Here is a 22,357-nt window from a genome sequence, read left to right as displayed (position 1 = left end):
ATACTTGAAATACCTAGAAAATTTACATGAAGGTTATTAATAGAAGTTGCTTCTGAGGAGAGAGGAGTACCTTTCACTTTTGTGGTTTTATTTTAATCTTTTTGTGTTTGAATTTTAAAACTATAAAGGTGTATTGCTTTTAAAATTAAATTAAACTCTTTGCATCCTGGCCAGGTACCTCAGTCGTTCAGACTGTCCTCCCTATACTCCCAATTTTTGAGTTTGATCCCTGGTCAAAGCCCACACAAGAATCAGGCAATGAATGCATAAGTTAGTGGAACAGAGAATCCATGAATTGATGTCTCTGTCTCTCTCAAATCAATCAATAAAAAAAATAAATATAACTCTATGGAAAATGTATATTTTTCTAAACAAAAATGATTTTTAGGTGTATAGTAGTGTTACATTTTGTTTATAACATTTTCAACTTCAATACATTTGTTTTGGAGAAAGTTACCTCTTGTTGCTTATTTTCATGTCGAATTTTCATTTCCTTTTTTAAACTTAGGTCAAAGCACTGATGTGAGTCTCAGCTTTCTAAAAATACAGAATGAAGCTGGTTTTTGCTTGACTGCACTCATTGATTGACAAGTGTTACAGGTTCCGCACTTTCAAGATTTAACAGCTTATAAAGGTACTTAAAATCAAGTTAGGGATGCAGTAAGCATCTTCATGGTGTATGCACCAGACTTAGAGATCAATGTTCTGGCTCCTACCTTGTTTTACCTTACAATATACTTTTGAACACATTAATTTTTTTTTAAACAAAGTATTTCGTTGCCTTGGTACTCTTAGCAAAGGTAATGTAGAAGAAACTGACTTGTTTGAAATTTTGAAGACTTGAAATCTGTGGTCTTTATTTGTTTCCTTTTTTAATAACACTGCTTTCTTTATTACGGTGATTCTAAGCATTTTTCCTGTTATGAATGGTGTTTGTGCATGTGTACGCAGATATGTTATTTAGGCTGTAGTATGGTTGAGAAAGGCTGTGAGCTACGAAAGTTGGGAGAGCAGTAGCCATAATTCTTCTCCTCAAAAAGTCATATAGACAAGCAAGTGAATGAGAATGATACTGAGGAAAAAAGCTCAAATTCTACTCTTATTTTTCTGAATAATGTAGATCATTCATAAACTTTTAAGGTCACTTGGGATATGCCTCACAATTTCAGAAGACGCTGCTACTTTGTAATACAACTGTAAAAAACTGCTTTCTTAACATTTATAAGCAATTTATATCCACTGTGATTTGGGATCACATAGTATAAGATAGTATGGAATATTTGCATCTATATGGAATTCTGTTGAATTTTTCTGTTTTTAATTTATGAAATGCAGCCTTTTCCCCTTGAGTTTAAATGTTTTAATTCAGAGTATGACTACTAAGTACTCTTTTCTTTTTTTATGAAATGCACACGTAATTTTCTTTTTTCTTTTTGACTACTAAGTACTCTTGAGTAGAAATTTAGAAAATATTTTCTGAATATGAAACTTTGGGTTATGATACTGAGTATAAACAAAGATGATTCCATTGAAAAGTTTCCCTTTATTTGACTATTTATAATAAAGTTTACTCCTGGACCTTGAGAGAGTCTTTTGGATTATACAGGAGTAAGGACCAGCCAGGGAAGGCCAGGAAATTCTTAGGTAAGGGACCAAGATTCAGAACAGAAGACTTCTTTTTTCCCTTTCTCTTTTATGCCCAAGAGTGTTAGCTGAGCCCCAGGGGAATACAAATGCTCTAAAGCAGCGTACAGAGGCCTTGGGCTGAGGGTTGAAGATACATTTCAAATCTAAGGGCTTGGAGTTGAATTGGTCCAGCGCATTTTACAGTTTATAAAGCACCCTTACAAATTCTCACTTGATCCTTGCAACAACCTTTTTAAATGAATAGTTTCAGTTACCACTCCTGTTTTAAAGATAGAGAAACTGAAGTCACGGAAAAGCTAAGTAATTTATGCATCCTCAGTGGTAGTGCCATAACTTGAATCATTTATCTAAGATGTAGTCATTCTTTCTGTTGTCCAGTGTTTTTCAGCAAGTGTTGCCTAAGGTGATTCCTAGAATAGGATCAAATATTGCTAAGGAAAAAAAGTCTTACTGAGGAGAGAAGGTAACGTCTAAGACATAGGCAAATAGGGTCATAGTAACAGGGAGTTTCCAGAAACGTGGTGGCAGCCCCTGGGTGGACCGGTAATAGAGCTCTGGGCTGCAGAGTCATGGAGAAATGAAAGAGCGAAGAAAATTCTTCATGGCCTTGAAGAGTTAAGCTTCTCCTTTTCTTTGAATTTCAGCTTTAACCAGAAAGGTTATCACAGAAGGCAGTTGTCTGTGACATTTATTTTGGTTAATGATACTGGTATGTAATTGTTATCATTATCATATGAGTTAATTATAATTAATAATTAACTTGATTGCCAGCTCCTGGAGGAAAGGGCTGCTTTTTATTTCTTCTATATCCTCCTCAGAACTCTTCTGCCAGTTACGTAGTCCCCTGAGGACTTACTTGCTATATCCTTTTCAGGAAAGGAGAAGTGAGAGAAGACACGGGTTTGAATTCCATCTCTGCTGTGTGACTTGGGGTAAGTCACTGAAGCTCCCTGGGTCTCAGTTCTTTCCTCCTTAAGTGAGAGGGTGAGAACTGATGCATCCCCAAAGTTTTAAGAGTACCACTTTTGAAGTTGTCGTTTGTTAAAGGTGAATAAATGAAGACAGCGTCCTCTAATCTGTACATGATCTATACAGTGATATATCTTGCACAGGCTTCCTATCCCACTGACCTTGTTTCCTCTATACATTCCCATTCTACTCTATGGAAAGTAAGCATTTTGTTGTCTTTTTTTTTTTTTTTAGTTTGCTGTAGTCTCTTCCTTTTGAATAGTGTGCCCTCTAGAAGAGTGTAAGTTTTTTTTGTTATCTTGTAAAAATATTTTGTTAAGAATTTCAGAGGTGATTTTTATTGTATTTTACTCTTATAAATAGCCACTTCTAGGTGGAACAATATATGGTCACCTTATTGGATCAATGTAGGGAATATTACAAGAAATCTAACTATGATGGCTTGGCTCTTTGAATTTTTAAAAAAATGTAATAATACAGAGAATTCTTAGTCACATAGAATTATGATATTTAGGGTATATATGGGATTTATTTCAACATTTAAATATTTAAAATGTCTTTAACTTCTATGTGTAGCTTTAGTGCAGTTTTTAACAGATAATGATTGATTGATTTGAATCTGTATTCTTGCCCACTTCCCATCAGAGATGAAAATGTAGTTTAAGAGAAAAGTATGTTATTAGTAGCAATAGGAAGTCAATTGATAGTTTTCTAATTTCTGTATGCTCTAAGTTTTCTTTGTAAGGGTGAAACAGATGTAACTAGCATGGTTGGTCACATGTGACCAATGTGGAATGAGTCCTGATCAGGAATTTACACTGTTACTTCCTGTCCATGGTCTGTCTCATACCAGATGTGTTACCATGGTCAAATTGCTAGCTTATTTGAGTCTATTTTCCTCATTTTAAAACAGAGATGATTTTCCTGCTTTTATTTTCTTAGAAGGGTAGTTAGTAGGATGTGAAAGTAATAAAGCTACAGGCAAATATAAACTATTATAAAGTATGGCTATGTTTGAGATTCATTTCTGATAAAAGAATAAAACAAATGAATATGTTGCAAAATATTGTATATGAGTGAATTTGATCACCTTATTACATTGAGATGTTGGGTGATCTGATAAAAGTAATCCCAAGTATAGACATTAGTGTATACTATAATAGTATGGTAATACTGGAATTGATAGATATTTTGTTTTCCCTGTTTAATATGAAAGGTAGCCAGAATTTTGGGATATCCCTGCTCATTTCATTGGTCAGTTTTCTAAATTGGCCACTATGTAAAAAGTTGGGGTCAGAAAGTTATTTCTAGAAAACATTTTTAGAGTGAATAATTACCCCTGTGATATAATTGGGGATAAGGTAAAAACAGAGTAGTGCATAAACTCAATTGTGAGCTCCCTGAATGTCCTGGGGAGCAGTTCCAGCATATGATTCACTTCCTTGGTTTTATAACTTTGGAGCTCTAAATAATACAATTGATGCTTTTTAGACAGATGCTTCTTTTGAGTTCCCCATTTCATTGGCCAGCATCTCTGTTTTCTGTCCTGTAAAAACAAATTACATGCATTCTAAATTGTTACTGTATTTTGCTCTTGCTGTGGGCTTTTATTTTTATTTTTTTAAATGGAAAAAATTTTGATATTGTTCTTGATTACTGTAAAGATTTGGCAGGCTACTTGAACAGGTCATTTCATTGTAAATCACCTTCTCAAAATCATGATAGAGAGATAGTCATCCTCTGACCTTAAATCAGCCCTGGTTATCCCTGCCTTCTCAAGAAGAGCCCTGTGTTGTTGTCTTTTTATTGGGGGGAGGCAGTGAGTTTTTGTTCTGTTTTTCCATAAAAACATTTTAAAATAACAGGTATGTTTGAAATTTTTTATGCTAAAAGGTAGAATAGTATAATGAACTCCTACATACCCATTGACTGGCTTCAACAGTTACTCAACTAATGGTTGTTCTATTCTGTCTAGATCTCCCCCTTTGCAGGATTATTTTCAACTCGATCCAAGGCATTGTATCTCTTTAATATTAAAAATACTTAGTGGGATTTTTCAAAGTTAAGGACTCTTTAGATGTGATCATTAACATTTTTACATTTTTAAACATTAGTTATATTAATTATATTTAAAAAAATTAGTACTTGCTAAATGTCATTTAATCCAGTCACTATTCAAAGTTCTTGATTGTTCCATAAATTATTCAGAGGGTATGAACATATTTTACCTTCTGGATTTGTATTGTCATAAAAGTTATTGTAGTTTGTAATCTTAAATCCAGTGTCTAATGTATTTAATACTCTGTTTGCATATGCTGTATGTTATTAAGATACCTTTGTCAACTGTATTAGTGAAATGTGTTTTTTTCTCTTTAGTCTTTTGCTCTTATTTTGGGATTTTTTTTTTGTATACACAGACTTACGTTAGAAATTTGTTGATATTTTCATTGTTTATATCCTTAAGAAACTTCTCCACAAAGGTCAAGTAAATATTCACCTAAATTGTCTTCTAGAATTGCTGCTAGATCTTCCTCCTTTTCAATTTCTAGCAGATTTTCCTAGGACCATTTATTGAAATCCTGATTGCTTTCTTATTTGTGAGTCAAATTTTGATATACAAATATAAATAAATACATTTTAGGTCTGGCATGTTCAGAAAATTCTAGAAAGAATTCATTTCTTATTTACTGGGTTGTAATACTTATTATCTCTTTTTCCTCTTCTCTCTTCACCTTTTCTTTTTTTTGTTTGCCATCCCAGCTTTAGTGTGTACCCATATATCTTTGATTTCTGGATGCACCTTGGAAAAACACCTGAAACAAAACTCAAGTCCTTGTCTGTTACCTTGTTTTCTTCTGTTTTATGTTGTTTTTACAATGAATTTTAAGATATATATTACCATTTGCCTTTATTTTAAACTCAATTTGACAAACCATTATACCAACATTAATAATTGGTAGTATGTACACTGTTGTTTCCATAGTTTGATTCTCTTAACTATTAAAGCTTCCAGCAGAGGGTGAATAGGAGAAAGGTACACTTTGATAATTGACTTTGCAAAGAATGATTACCTCATATTAAGGGTAAAGGCTGACTTTAGAAGTATCTGTTATATGATCTGTTTATATTTGGTTGCTTCTTATTGATTATGGGATTTGGTTCATTTTGTAGCACATTTATTTATAGATATTAGAATATTTTTTTATCATATATTAACGTGAGCCAACAAATTCAGTGAGGACAGGGGGACAGATAGAAGTTTAACACAGTTTAGGATAGTCTGTTGAGGAGAAAATTGAAATGTAATTATTTTTCCCTTCTGGTAGGGGGAAAAACAAGAAGCCTACTTTAAAAGAAGGTTGTTGTTATGAAAAGTTGATATTTTGGCCATTGCTGGGTAGTTCAATTGGTTGGAGCATCATTCCCATATACCAAGATTGTGGGTTCAATCCCCAATCAGGCCCCTAAAATAGTGAACCAATGCATGCATAAGTAAGTGGAACAGCAAATCGATCTTTCTCTGTCTCTTTCCCTCCCTTTTTCTCTCTCAAAAAAAAAAAGTTAATACTTTGTGCCCTGGCTGGCATGGCTCAGTGGCTTGAGCGCGAACCAAAGGGTTGCCTTTGCCTGTTTGATTCCCAGTTAGGGCACATGCCTGGGCTGCAGGCCAGGTCCCTAGAGGGGCGTTGCATGAGCGGCAGCCACAAATTGATGTTTCTTTCCCTCCCTTTCTCTAAAAATAAATAATTTTTTTAAAAGTTAATATTTTGTGAATAGTTTAGACACAAATGGTGTTGTACAATGAAATGTTTTTTACTTTCGTGCTCTAGCCCCTTTCCAGAGGCAACCAATTCTAAATTATTTTTAAATACTTAATCCTTCATGTTTTAGACAATTTGCAAGCATCAAAATTTATCTCTCAGTTATTTGTGTGTGGAAGTTTTGGCATCAACCTTTAGTATTTACTTGGGGTAGAATCTTTTATTTACATATGTATGTAAATGTTTACATATGTGACAAATTTACATGCCCATATGTAAATACGAGTAGGGCAGAAATAGATTTGCAGTTTGTATGGAAATAATGATAAATAATAATACAAAAATGAACTTTCATGTATTCACAACTGTAAACCCACTTTTGCCCCACCCTGTATATTATTTGATTCATAAAGTAAAATATATAGACAACTAGGAAAACAAGGAGAAAACATCATCTGTTCACCTTCAGCAGAACCAGTGTAATCATTTTAATGTAGAGTAATTCTTACATAGGTTTACATTTTGGGCATATAGTAATTCTACATATATTTTTCCTCTTAATCACAAGAATTTCACATTGAACATGCTGGAACTGTGACTCATTGCTTGTGAGGAAAATGAATTTCTTAGTAATACTGCTTTTGGAAGCAGGAGCAGGGAACTAACCTTTACTGAAGAAGAGAGGAAACTAGAGATTGGCAAAAAAGTAGGAAGGTTAAATAAGGGTTCATATCTTCAATATTCAAAATAAAGGAGGAGTGAAGTTGACAAATCAAATTTTGGGTTCTTAGAACTGATTGCTTTTCTTTTTTTCTTAGTAAGGACTGGATCTGAGGTGTGTAAAGGATAAGCTGATGTTTTGTTATATTTTGATAGGATATCAGGCAGGATTTGTTTAAAAAGAGTGGAAAAGTTGGGGGAGCTGGGGTAGAAGGTGTCTAAATGGTAATGGGAAAAAATACAGTAAAAAATTAAAAAAAAAAAGAAAAAAAAGAAAGGACTTTTCCAAATCATGCATTCAGCTTATGTTGGGATCACAATGGAGCTGGAGCAGCAGGGGCCAAAGACTCCAAGTCATAAAATGTAAAGGTATTGAACGCTTGCATGTGGAAGGACAGAAATGCCTAGCTCTGCCTCAAATCGAAATTAATTTATAAGCCTCTTAGTAGAATTACAGGGAGGACAGTCTCCAAAAGTTTTTGGAGAACAACGGATGGTTGTGAAATTAATGGCACATTACCCAGTATTATTAATGTAAGTAAAATGTCAGTAATAGTCTACCTCTTTTTATCATGTACAAGGACTTTCCTAGGATCACCTGGAAGTAGTGTTAGTGTGCTTTGTCTCCTGTGGTCCGTGATAATTTTATAGGCTTTCATTGTTTTTGATGTCCTTGACAGTTTGGAGGCCTATTGGCTAGATATTTTGTAGAATTCCCCTCAATTTGGGTATACTAGCTTTTCTCATGATTTGACTTGGTGTTACGGTTTTTGGGAAGAATACTACAGAGGTGAAGTGCCCTTCTTATTACATCGTATCAAAGGGCACATGATATTAACACAACATCACTAATGATATTCACCTCATTCTTTTGGTTAGGGTAGTGTTTGCTAGGTTTCTCCAGTGTAAAGTTAGCTTCTTTTTCTGTATTCTGTCCTTTAGAAATGAGTCCATAAGTCTACTACACATTCAGGGTTGGGGGAGGGTTAAGCTTCAACCTCCTAGAGGTAGAGAAACCTACTAATATTTGGAATTCTGTAAGGAAGATTTGCCCCGTTCCTTGTCTTGGGAGTATTTTAGCAAGCCACAAATAACACACATTGATATCAACATTTTTATAGTTGTTAAAAATTATATTTCAGAAGGGTTTTAGCATTACCTGTAGAATTAGTAATGTATGATGAAACTTTTCATTTTACTTTGTTTTGTTTTTAGGTGAAGGGTCACACTTTAATTTTCATGTATTAGATGACTTAAAGTGACCTTTAAAAAATGTTTGTTAATTAGCTATAGTTCCTCTTTTGGGTATTATTTTTCTTCTTGGGCTTTACTTATTTCAAAAAATTTTATAGACTCTCAGCTATTTCAACTCTTCTGTCTCTTAGACACGTAAGAGATTTATTTACATTTTGCTTACTAGTCCTTCATTTTTAATTATCTTCAGGGTTTTGTCTTTTATTCAGATCTTATGACCATATTGTTCTTACTCCTATTGTATTCTTTAAAATTTTTTCTTGCTTCTGTTACATTTACCTGCTGGAAGGAAATTTGCTAACCATTGGTAAAGCAAGAAATAAACAAGTAAGGGCATCTTTATGTAATGGTAGTTTATGTAGTGAGAACTATTGTGGGTTAATCTATCATGTGATTGAATTATTTGCTTGAAAAATTCATGACTGATTCTCCCAAGAATTTTGTGATAAAATCACTCTAACAATATTTACTATTTTGAAATGCATTACAAAAATTTGAAAATTACTTTTATAATCTTGAAATCTATGCTGACATATTTTGGGACTTCTTATTACCCCTAGGTACTTAAAAAATATACCGTTTTTTAGAAAAGACGTTTAGAATAGCTTCTTAAAAGCATATATCCCATATCAAATATTTTCTTCTGTAAAAGGAACCAAAGTGAACTCTCTCACACACACAAACTTAAATCCCTAAATCTTTAATGGCTTGGAAGACATTTTTTTCTCTTCATGTGTGTCCTTAGAAGAAATCGGTATGTTAAAAAACATTAAAGAAAATGAAAACACTTTCCAAATAATATTTCATATTATCATTGATTGTTGTTTTCACGTGCTGTATTGGTATTTAGATTTATTTTTTCCTGTGATTTGTAATTTTATTGCTAATAGTCTGAGAAGATAGTTAATTAGAAAAATGTGTGAAAATAGACCCCTTATTAATCTGGTTTTTGTGCCACTCAGAAGGAAGGGAAGCAAATAACCTATAAAAAAGTTTTTGATCTTATTATGATATAACAATAGATTAATACGCAATAATATAAAGAACTCTGAAAATCAATGAAACAAAAAGTTTGAAAAATAAGAAATATAAATGTAAATAAACTTGAAAAGCTGCACAGTCTCATTATTAGGAAATAAAGCCAATGAAATACATTTTTTGGTCCTGACATCCTGGCAAAAAATGTTTTAAATTGAGTGTATCCATGTGTAATTGCACCATTAGTGATAGCAATAGTATGTAATCACTATGTTATGCAATTTGCAATTTGTACTATGTGCTATTTATAGAACTAAAATTGGTAAAGGCTTTCAGTGACTACCTTTAGACCTAGAGATTTAATTTTTTTGTACTCTGTCCTACAGAAATATGGGCACAGAGACTTTTTTTAAAAAAAGATTTTATTTATTTTTAGAGAGAGGAGGGGAGGGAGAAAGAGAGAGAGAAACCTTGATTGGTGGCCTCTTACAGGCTCCAACCTGGGGACCTGGCCTGCACTCCAGGCATATGCCCTGACTGGAATTGAACTGGCAACCTTTTGGTTTATGGGAGGACACCGAACCCACTGAGCTATACCAGTCAGGGCTGTGCACAAAGACTTTTGTTGCAATATTAACAAAAATTTAGAAAGGCCTTAAGTAATTTCTACTAAAGGGATGCTAAAATTGTATGTTCATATTTTGGAATATTAAAAAGAATGAGGTAGAGCTTTATGAATTGAAGGTCTCTGAGGCTTTTTATGTTAGGGAAAAGCAGGTTGCAGAACAGGTACAATATAATCTCATGAAACCCACCAAAATGATACATGTGTATGTATATATTTCTGAGAGTGTAATTATGTATAAAAATACCTGGAATTATTCACACCAGACTGTTAACTATGGTACCTTTGGGGAAAGGGAGGAGAACTGGGGGGAGAGGAGTGGAAAGGTTGACATTTCTAATTTTACTCAGTGTACTTTTGGAGATAGCACTGATATCAAGTGATCTGATAAAAATGTGTATCACTGATAACTTTGCTGTTTTACTATTTCTTACTAAGAGAGTTTGGCCTAATTAAGAACCAGTCGAAGAAATTTTATTTCCCAAGGAATCAATTCTATATATAAGCATGTAGTTCCATGGCATAATTCTAGAAGACACACTGTAGTAAACCTACAGTGTCTACATTTTCACCTTTTCTGCAGTTATAACCAGGCAATTAAATTTGACTCCCCAACAGTGATACAAGGTAAATTAAACCCACCCAGCATGAGCTGGAGTGTTTAAGGTTCTAACCTTAATACAATAAAGTGGTTTATAGCCCTGGAAAATTCTCTCAGTACATATAGAAACAGGATGACTCAACTGACTTACTATAGCTGAACACTACCAGCAAAGGTTTGTTAGTTGTGGATGGAGAAAATTACCCGGACTTGAGGGACATAGGGAATTGTATTTGCCCTCTCAACATACAGAGTGCGTTATTTTACTCCTCTTCTGTTTTCAGACCTGGGTAGGAGTGGATGGTTTGAGAGATTTAAATGTATGCATTTGTTTTGTCATTTATGCTGCATAAAAAGTCATCTATAAACTGTTGCTTAATTTAGGCCCAGAGTCAGAATGCTATCACAAAATTAATTATAATAGGAAAATACTCATATATAAATTAAATGCTTATGGAGATTTTCAAAAAGTAAAATTATGTAGGAACTACCAATACCTATCACCCAACTTGAATAATTATCAGCTTGTGGCCATTTTATTTCATCTTTTTCATCTACACCCATATTTACTTCTCACCCTTCTCTTCAGGGTTTTATGATTTTTTTCAGTGCATGGTTCATATGTTTATGATTTATGCCTTTTGTAACCAGTAACAATAAAACTGATTGTCTTCAAGGGTCAAGCCCATGCCTTTGATATTATTTAACATTGTTCTCACATTAGGGATATATGTTGGGGAGGTGAACAACTTCTCTGAAACATGAAAAGCAAAGCATTGTTTTAAATTACATTCTGTCCGAGGCCTCTTCTAGGCTGATTTATCAGACTTCTGATTGAGTAACTACTGTCTTGTGCAGGATAGGGCAGCTTCTCATGTCTCCGGACACCAGGGGATTTAAATGTGGGGTGGGAATAGTTCAGTTTTTTGCTCTAGTGCTTAGCTGCTGCTGTGCATTGACATTTGTTCTGAGATCCCAGCCAAAAGAGAACTGTTTCCACTCTATTTTTTTTTCTTTCTAAAACAAGCATCAGTTTGGCCAAAAAATCCATTACATTTTTTCCATACAATGGCTCTAGTAGTGCTTAATTGTCTTTAACTTCATTCAAAGCAATTTTGTTAGATTGTATTATGACAGCTGACATATCAGTGTGCATTAAGAAAACAGTATCAAAATGGGTGAATTTTTGTGCAGCCATTTTAATACTGAAGATGGAAGAAGATATACATTTTCGGCGTATTATGCTTTATTATTTCAAGAAAAGTAAAAAGTCAACTGTGAAAAAATATTTGTGTAGTGTATGGAGAAGGTGCTATGACTGATTGAACATGTCAAAAGTGGTTTGTGTAATTTCTTGGGACTATTGACATTTTCACCAAATAATTCTTCGTTGTGGGGCTGTCTTATGCATTGGAAGATGTTTAGCAGCGCCCCTGGCCTCTACCTGTCAGGAGCCAATAGTGGAAGAGAGCCAACGCACTCAAAGAATCCAATTAATACAGTTATTGGTGAAAATGAAAAATGTGTCTTTTATTTTACAGAGAAAAATAAAACAGACTTTTTGGCCAACATAGTACTTTTAAGTGGAAACTATTAACTGAAAACTGAGTAGTACTTAAAACAGGTCAAGTTTACATAAAGAAAGTTCCACAGAGGCATAGCACTGTTTTGAATGTCCTATTATAAATATATTTTCTCATTTTACTGGAGAGGCTAATTAAAACTGATATATTCTTTAAAATCCTAGTTGATTTATGTGCTCCTGGCATATATAGGTACAGGGAAAATAAACCTTTGTAAAATTCAATATTTATTCATTGCTGTGGCTTACTCAATGAGGGAGGTATTTACAATGTGATGACTAAGATAGGTTCCAGCCCGTAAGAAGCTTTTTTTTTTTTTTTTTTTAAATGGGTTATACAAACAAACCACTCTTTATAAAAGTCAGTTTTCTAGTAGAGTAAGTCCTCACTTAATGTCGATAGGTTCTTGGAAACTGACTTTCCAAAAAAAAAAAGAAAAAGTGAAACGATGAATAAAGAAGCCAATTCTGATATTAATAAGAGTTAACTTCCTATGTTGTATTTCTTGTCACAAAAACATCATCAAACAGCTATATGAGTATAAAGACCCAAACATTTCTAACATTAGACATTGAAATGTGAGCCATACAGACATTTAAGAAAGATGGTTTAAAACAAGTAAAATAATTTTATTTTCCACCCCACTTACTCCACTTTGGGCTAGCAGATGGCTCGAGCCTCTCCTGGCAGCTCAGGGTGCAAGGGCAAGTCACCCTTCCATCTCAGGGACACACACACACACACACACACACACACACGCACGCACGCACGCATGCTTGCATAGGAGGCAATCAGAGTACCCGGAGAACCTGTGCACACATGGGGAGAATGTGCGTGCTCCACACAAACAGTGGCCCCTACTGGGAATCTTTTTTTTTTCTCTCATCAACATTAGAACACAACAGTGTTATTGGAGGACCTGCTGTACTTTCATAGCATTTCTGTATTTAGAGACTCCAGAACTGGTTAGGTATTTTAGTATTTGAATTTTATTTTTAAAAATCTTAGTAAAATATCTTTTAATTTCAACTGACATTTTCTTGGCTCAGTGAGGCACAGATAGGGAGGAAGGAAGGACCAGTATTTGTAAGTGGACTCTTGCTTGTAGCCAGAGAACCGCCACAGTCTGAGCCCTTTTTTCCCTTATGGAAAGACAGTTGAGAACTAGGCTTTCAAGATAATTTATTTACGTATAAGGGTGGATTATATTTACTTTCAGGGTTTTCTGTGTTGGATATGTATAGTCAGTTCTCTAACATGGAGGCTAATCAGTTTTCAAAGTAAGGTGTGGACACAGAGTGGCCTCAGCCAAAACTAGGAAGTAGAGTTTATGTTTGTTGTTTCCTACTTCTGGAGAGTTAGAGAGTTAGGCTTTTCAGCTTAGGCTGCCTGCAACTCCACTTACCCTTTCAATCCTCACCTCCCCTTAGTTCAGGCAAGCAGATCTTGGAAGATACTAGATGGGAAGTAGGCTGCCCTGATGGTTCTACAACTTGATTTCACCTCAGTATAACTTGGTATTTCCCCAAGTCATCACAAAGAAGTCTGCCCTGTTGTTTTCAAGAGCTGTAAAGGATGTACTTACATTACATTTATTTAATCAGAACCACATGGATGAACACATTGCATTACTCTTTTGCTCCTATAAAAAATATTGCAGGGAGCATCCTTATACAGAAATTTTGCATGCTTGTTTGGATATGGATATCCAAATTAATTGGATAAATTAATTTTTAACCAGATAGATGAAAGAGATATTTTGACTTCCACTCCTTCCATTTTATATTTGCTTATTGGCTATAAATTTCCTTGTACACCTGACCTTTGCTCATTTTTCTATTAAGTTGCCATTTTCATACTAAGTTTTCAAGTTCTCTGTAAATTAAGTCCCTGTTTGAGTCCCTGTGTTGCAAGGGTTTCCCCTAGTTCTTTTGTTTTTTTAATTTCACAGTATATTGTTGGTTTATAGAAACCTTTATTATTTTTAGCTGTCAAAATTACTGATCCTCTTTATTATGTTTTGGATATATGTTTTTCTAGATGTATCCCATTGTCTTACAGTTATGCATTGGTGACTTTTTTAAGCTAATTTTTCCTATATTAAAAGTCTTAATACATTTACATATTCATTATAAGAAATGTTTAAAAATGGACAAAATTAAAGTCTGTTCCTAAAATTATATTCTTTTCCCCAGAGTTAACCACTTATTAAGTTCCAGTCCTTTATGAGTATATTATACTTCAGTTAAAAAAATAGACAATTATCCTGCCATTTATTAAATAGTCTGTGGTTTGAAATCATGTCTTTATCATATTCTTATTTTAAAATTTTTATCTATTGATTTTAGAGCGGAAGGGGAGAGAGAGAGGAAAAAACACCACATTAATTTGTTGTTCTTATTTATGCATTCATTGGTCGCTTCTTGTATGTGTGCTAACTGGGGATCAGACCTGCAACCTTGGCCTATCAGGACAACGCTCTAACCAACTGAACTACCTGGCCAGGGCTTTGTCATATTCTAAATTTTAGGTAAATCATGGGTCAGTTTGTGAACATTATTCTGTTTCATTGTTGTAGTTGACTATTTGTATGTGTGACTTCATTTTTAAAAAGTTAAATCACTTACGGTTCTAGAATTTGTTTTGGTGTAAAGAATGAGGGTAGGGAGCCAGCTGTTCTCAACACCATTTATGGAATAATTTGTCTTTCCCCCAATGATTTTTATGTGTTGTCATCTAACCAATGTATTTCTGTAATGAACCATTGTTGCTGACCTACCGAAAGAGCATTTGACTGAGCTCCCTGTATCAACTCTAACTTTCTCTTCCCATCAGTTTTCCATGGTGCAGTCTGGGTGATCTTTTTAAAACACCAGCGTGAAACCCTTTATGGGATTCACACTGCTCTTTGGGTGAAGACCTAATCTTGACCTGGGTGGCTGGCTCCTTCATCTCTCTGGTCTCATTTCAGACTGCTGATCTTGCTGTCTGGATTCCAGCACTTTGTGGCTTCCTCTCAGTTCCTTCATCATGCCACACTCTTACTCACTGCAGGGTCTTTACACTGCTTCCCCTTCCTGGGCTCGAATGCCCTTGAGACCCTCATCCGCACACCTGCTGCTCCACCTTGCCCTATTGTGTTCAGTGCACCCTTCCCTTTTCAGCCCTGAGTTAACTTTTTGAGTAAATTCTTCCCTGACTCCCTATATAAGTTTAGAACCTCTAGATGCTTTCTAGGCACCATTTTTTCTTAAACAAACAAACAGCTTTATTGAGATACAGTATACAATGCAGTAATTTTTAGTATGTTCATGGAGTTGTGTGACCCCATAGTCAATTTTAGGACGTTTTCATCACCCCAAAAGAAAGCCTGTATCAGTTAGCAGTCACTCCCCCTTTCTCCCCAAGGCCCCCAGTTCTGCAGAACCAGAGTAGTTTTATAAATGTGGTAAATTAATAACAATAACTTTTGCCATTTTAAACCATTTTTTAAAGTATACAATTTAGTGGCATTAATTACATTTACAGTGTTGTGCAACTATCATTCAGGTCTATTTTCAAAATTTTTTTTTATCACCCCAAACAGAAAGTCTGTGCTTATTAAGCAGTAACTCATTTTCTTCTCCCACAGCCTCTGGCAGTCACCATTCTACTTTCTGCCTATATGAATTTGCCCACTGTAGATATTTCTTTAAGAAAAAATTGATTTTAGAGAGAGAGAGGAAGGGAGAGACAGACATCGATTTGTTTATGTGTTCATTGGTTGATTCTTGTGTGTACCTTGACCAGGGATCAAACCTGCAACCTTGCCATAAGGGGAAGATACTCTAACCAACTGAGCTACTTGGCCAGGGCCTGTAGATACTTCATATAAGTGGAACCATACACTCTTTATTCATTTGTGTCTGACTTACTTTACTTAGCATAATGTTTTCAAGGTTCATCTGTGTATCGGAACTTCATTCCTTTTTATGGCTGAATAATACGCCATTGTATGTATATACTACATTTTGTTTATCCGTTTACCCATTGATGGATATGTGGGTTGTTTCCACCTTTTGGCTATTAAGAACATTTAGCATACAGTGTCTGTTTGAGTCTCTGTTTTTAAGTCTTTAGGGTATATACCTGTAAGTGGGATTGCTGGGTTATTGATAATTACATGTTTAACTTTTTGAAGAACCATCAAACTTTCCAGAGAGGCTACACCATTTTAACATTCCTGCCAGCGATATAGAAGGGTTCTAATTTCTCCGCATCGCTTGTTTCCATTTTTTAAATTACAGTCATTCTAATAGGTGTGAAGTGGTACTTCATTGCGGTTTTGATTTGTATTTCTCTAATGATTAAAAACATTGAGCACTATTTTCATGTTTATTGGCCATATGTGTATCTTTGGAGAAATGTCTATTCAAGTCCTTTGCCCATTTCAAATTTGGGTTGTTATTGGGTTGTTACTGAGTTAGAGGGGTTCTTTAAATATTCTGGATATTAAATTTTTACGAGATACATGATTGCGAATATTTTCTCTCATTCTGTGGGTTGTCTTTGCAGCCTTTTGGTTCATTTACATTTTATAGCATTCACAAGTTTGTATTTATAATTTTAAAAATATTTAGATTAGTATCTATCTTCACCATTAGAATGAGAACACTGTTAAGTAAGGACTATTATAGTATTTGCTCACTTTTATATTTCTCATGATGCCTAGCACAGGTGCTAAATATTTTTTTTAAGATTTTATTTATTTTTGGAGAGAGGGGAAAGGAAGAAGAGAGGGAGAGAAACATCAATGTGTGGTTGCCTCTTGTGCACCACCTACTGGGGGACCTGGCCTACAACCTAGGCATGTGCCCTAACTGGGAATCAAACCAGCGACCCTTTGGATCGCAGGTCAGCACTCAATCCACTGAGCCACACCAGCCAGGGCAATTTTTTTAAATGAATGAATGAACTAAATTCCTTTAAGTTAATTGATGAATTGTTCCATTGATCTGTCCTATTCTATCTTATATATCAGTAGTACTCCATCTTGGCCTCTAACTTGTTACTCATATATTTTAAAATCTCCCCAGCTGTTTTCTGGTCATTGTCATGTTAATTAATGTTAATTTATGCCCTCCTCCTCCAAAAAAAAACTGGATATCAATTTAGGTAACTCTTTTTTTTTTTTCTTTCAGAGGGCTTTCTTGGAAGGATAAAAGCTGCAAAGTTGTCTTAGTCAACTTGGGCTGCTAAGCAAAATACCACAGACTGGGTGGCTTAAACAGCATTTATTTCTCAGAGTTCTGGAGTCTGGGAGGTCCATGATTTGGTGCCAGCAGATTTATTGTCTGGTGAAGGGCCCTCTCCCTGGTTTGTAGACAGATGCCCTCTTGCTGTACCTTCACGTAGTAGAGAAAAGAGATCATTTCTCTCATGTCTCTTCTTTAAAGGCACTAATCATGAGGGCTCCACTCTCATGACCTAATTACCTACCAAAAACCTCACCTCCAAATACTATCACATTGGGGAGTAAGGCTTCAACATGTGAATTTGGGGGGGGGGGGGGGGAGGGGACAGACATTCAATCCATAGCAATACATGGAGCTAAGAAAATTAAAGAATTAAGTAATTAAGCAGAGTTGGTCTCTAGCGTCATCATCTTCTCAGGTATAGGCAATACAGAACTTCTAAAGACTGGCATTTACAGGAACTCAGTCTAATGGCAGAAGGGGTAAATGATCATTTGTATAGATTCATCATACATAAAAGATTAGCAAATTCGTAGCTATAGATCATTAATAACTAAATTAGAACTATTATGCATTAATTGTGCAATATATGAAATTTTCATAGCTCAAGAGAAAGTGTAATTCTGAATGGTAGTCTTATAATATTTTCTCCTTCCTCCTAGATTTAAACAGACAAGTTAAATCAAGCTGGGTAATCATGGCAGAAGGTGGATTCGATCCCTGTGAATGTGTTTGCTCTCACGAGCATGCGATGAGAAGGCTGATCAATCTGGTGAGATGAACAGGACAGTCCTAATCAGAACTAAACTGTACTGCCTCTGTACTGTTTTTCCTTCTTTTTGAAATTGTTGGTTATTGGAAGATTTTCATCTGATGGTCACTAAAATTATTTTATAATAGAAATTCCACAGTGGTTTAAGTCATAATAGTTGAAATGCTTGCCAGCAATTATCTTATTAGGGATTAAAACAAATTTCTATTTTTATTTATGTTAGATTCATGTTGGTTAAATTCCCCATCATGGGTGGGTACACATTCATGTACAGCCTTTTTTTATTCTGTATTAATGCATATGTTCATTAGGTATATGGAGCTTGTTTGCCTGATAAATTGCTATGAAGTCAGTTTCTGTTATGATATGGTTCAAATCCTCCTCCTCCAAATGGCATGACATTAAAAATCTTATACAAAGCATTTGAGAATCCATATAATGGAAGTAGATTTCTGAACGTTCACCAGACTTTTGGATAGTAGTAAGATTTGAATTATGCCATTTGTAAGACTTTCCTTGTCTCTAAGCATTAAATATGGGGCTGTCTATGCATTATACTTTATACTTTTTATGTACGAAAGTAGAAATTTCACCATTATTAACAATAAAGTATATTACTATTATACATTATAACAACATTTTGTTGTTGTTTTAGAATACTTTTTGTATGGGGTGTATTACCATTGGCCAGTTAATAAAGGCAGGTCCAAACATTTGTTCAAATGTTTGAATCGATGGCAATTAATAAAAAAGCTTTGTGCTGACTCGGTGTCTATATGTAATGATCAGAAGTCTATTTCTTGTATGTAACATATACTTTAGAATCAGCATATACCAGGACTTATGATCCTTAAGAATGCCTTAGAGGGAAAGCAATACACTAAGAATTTAAAATTAAATCAGACTTTTGGAGGTACAGAAACATAGTGGAGTAATTTGATGTAAAAATAGATAGGTCCAAGGAAAGAATATTTAAAATATATTTCTCCTGTTTATTCATGAAGTTAAAGAGCTGATTTTTTTTAACTTTTAGCTTCTTTCTTTCTTTCTTTTTTAAATTTTTAATTAATTTATTTTTTCAAATACATTTGTCTCTGCCTTCCCCCACCACTTTCCCTTGCTCCCTCTCCCCTCTCTCTCCCTCAGTCCTTCCCCTTTGGTTTTGTCCATGAATAAGAGCTGATATTTTTTATACCTAAATTCAAACATACAGCAAAAAGTTTTTCAAATTACTGTGATATTAGGAACAAAAAATAGACTTATCATTTAACTATAGTAAATTTTCCCAGATCAGTTTTTAATAAGGATTACTAACTCTTTTATTAGTGTGGTATTTTTATTTTTAACATAGTAACATGCCTGTTTTCTCTTAGCTCTGCTACTTTGTTAAAGATGGCTAAAACTAAGCCCTACTTTTTATGATTTCCTGTATATTTCAGTTCTCTTTAGTAGATTGTCAAGAAAGCCATTTATTAATGGGCACAATAATTCATGCTGATGGAATATTATTTATAGCAATCCTGATTTGAAGTACTTTGTTATTATGTGAAAATAGACTAAGAATCCTTAAAGAGTCCACAGTTTTGTACTTTGTTATTATGTGAAAATAGACTAAGAATCCTTAAAGAGTCCACAGTTTTGTAATCTATGCCAGATATTTTCATAATAAATTACTGATAAGTGATCCACTCCTGTATAAATGTGCCAATAGCAGTATTGAAGATTCTAGAAGGGAGGAGAAATTCATTTGATTAAGGAAACTTGCTGATCAGGTTTGATAGATATTTGTTTGAATTGAATTGTGCTTTATAATTTTTTTATTTTTTATTTTTCAATTACAGTTGACATGCAGTATCATATTAATTTCAGTTGTATATACCAGTGATAAGACATTGTATAACTCAGTAAGTGATCATGCCAATAAATTTTGTACCCATCTGATACCATACATAGTTATTAGAATATTATTGACTATATTCCCTATGCTGTATTTTATACCCCCATGACTATTCTATAAAAACTAATATGTACTTCCTAATCCCTTCACCTTTTTCACCCATCCCTCCAATCCCTCTCCCATCTGGCCACCATCAAAATGTTCTTTGTATCTACGAGTCTGTTTCTGTTCTGCTTGTTTGTTTATTTCTTTTTAAATTCAATTGTTGATAGATAGATATTAATTGCCATTTTATTGTTCACTTTTTTAAGTCTTTTTTTCTGATCAAAGAAGACTCTTTAATATGTCATATGATACTTGTTTGGTGGTGATGGACTCCTTTAGCTTTTTCTTGTCTGGGAAGCTCTTTATCTGCCCTTCCATTCTAAATGATATCTTTACTGGGTAGAGCAATCTTGGCTTTAGGTCCCTGCTTTTCATCATGTTGAATATTTCTCACCACTCCCTTCTGGCTGCAAAGTTTCTTTTGAGAAATCATCTGACAGTCTTATGGGAGCTCCCTTGTAGGTAACTAACTGCTTTTCTCATGCTGCTTTTAAGATTCTCTCTCTGTCTTTAACCTCTTTCATTTTAATTATGATGTGTCTTGATGTGGGCCTCTTTGCGTCTCATTTGGTGGGACTCTGCTTCCTGAATTTTTGTGTCTATTTCCTTTACCAGGTTTGGGAAGTTTTCTAGCATTTTTTTTTTGCATAGGTTTCCAATTTCTTGCTCTCTTTTTTCTCCTTTTGGCACCCCCATGATAAAAATGTCAGTATGCTTGAAGTTGTTCCAGAGGCATCTTACACTACCTTTACTTTTTTAGCTTTTTTTTTTTTCTGTTCTGATTGGTTGTTTTTGCTTTCCTGTATTCCAAATAGCTAATTTGATTCTCAGCTTCATGTACTCTACTGTTGATTCCCTGTAATGTATTTTTTCAGGTTGTGTATAATTCATTTCTTTTTTAAAAAATATTTCATTTATTTTTTAGAGAAGGGGGAAAGGAGGGAGAAAGAGAGGGAAGGAAACATTAATGTGTGGTTGCCTCACACACCCCCTACTGGAGATGCACCCCCATACTGGGGACCTGGCCTGCAACCTAGGCATGTGCCCTGACTGGGAATTGAACTGGTGACCCCTTGATTCACAGGCCAGCACTCAGTCCACTGAGCCTCATCAGCCAGGGCTATATCCTTCATTTCTGACTGGTTCTTTTTTATGATTTCTATGTCATTTTTCATGCTGTTGAAGTTCTAAGTTCCTTGAGCATTCTTATAGCATTGTTTTGAAGTTGGTATCTGATAGTTTGCCTGCCTCCATTTTATTTTTATTTGTTCCTGGAGTTTTGCTCTGTTCTTTCATTTGGGACCTGTTTCTTTGTCTCTACATTTTGGCTGCTTCCCTATGTTTGTTTCTGTGTATTGGGTAGAGCTGGTGTATCTTCTGGACTTAGTAGAGTGCCTTTGTGCACTAGGTGTCCTGTAGGGCCCAGTAGTGCAGCCATCCCAGTTATCAGAGCTGGGTGCTCTAGGTGTGCCCCTATGTGAGCTGTGTGCACTGTCCTATTGTAGTTGAGCCTTGATTGCTCTTGGTGTCACTGGGAGGAATTGACCCCCAGGCTGATGGGCTGTGAGGACTGGCTACAACTGTAGCAGAGGAGCTGCTGTATAGGCGTTGACCCTGTGGAGCAGGACTTGCTTCAGGGGGGGCTTTTGTGCTCACCAAGTCCCCCCCTTGAGTGTGTGCCTTATAATTTTTATAGCATGTATATTTTTCTTTTATTTAAATTCATAATCAAGCAGCGTTATTGGACCGTATCTATTCTTGATATTTAAGCTATTTCCAAACACTTGTACTGAAAAAGTGTCTTTTGAAATAGTGTCTCTAAATTCAGAAATTTATTAGTTTTATGTATAATACTGTTTACTGTAGCATTCATAGTAGTAAAAAGTTATAAACAGCCTAAATGCCCACCAGTAGGCTATGATTATACCATGGCACATTCATATGATGGAATCTTATACAGATGTTTAAAATAATTATGTCCTTTAAGAATATTCAGTAACATGAGGGAAATGCTTACATAATATGAAATGAAAAATACAAGATATAAAAATGGCATTTAGTATGGTCTTGCTTTTGTGTATATATACACACATATCATATTTATGTGCATAGAAAAGAAAATACTGTATTTTGCTGTGTATAATGTGTACTTTTTTGGCCAAATTTTTGAGGGAAAAATAAGGATGCACATTTTACATGGGAAGGGCCTGA

At 34.8% G+C, this 22,357-nt stretch overlaps 1 protein-coding gene across 5 annotated transcripts in view; it reads left to right on the top strand.

The window, feature by feature from the left end:
* Positions 1-22,357, top strand: part of SMIM14 (small integral membrane protein 14) — a 64,474-nt gene that overhangs the window by 7,044 nt on the left and 35,073 nt on the right. Inside the window, exons 2-4 of one of the 5 annotated variants that reach the window (XM_054582068.1) lie at positions 2,522-2,579; positions 5,943-6,108; positions 18,035-18,144. In XM_054582068.1, coding sequence (XP_054438043.1) covers positions 18,070-18,144 — 75 coding nt within the window. In that variant the 5' untranslated portion in view covers positions 2,522-2,579; positions 5,943-6,108; positions 18,035-18,069. Of the gene's footprint in view, positions 1-508; positions 635-2,509; positions 2,580-5,942; positions 6,109-18,034; positions 18,145-22,357 lie in introns of those variants that run through there. The other 4 variants (XM_054582066.1, XM_054582065.1, XM_054582067.1 and 1 more) reach the window with 4 other exon arrangements.

This window comes from Pteronotus mesoamericanus, unplaced genomic scaffold (genome assembly GCF_021234165.1).
Source record: "Pteronotus mesoamericanus isolate MK-2021 breed Mesoamerican mustached bat unplaced genomic scaffold, CSHL_Meso_final contig_68, whole genome shotgun sequence".
Classification (NCBI taxonomy): Eukaryota; Metazoa; Chordata; class Mammalia; order Chiroptera; family Mormoopidae; genus Pteronotus; species Pteronotus mesoamericanus.
Note: the sequence above shows the minus strand (reverse complement) of the source record. Positions and strands in the feature narration are given on the sequence as shown.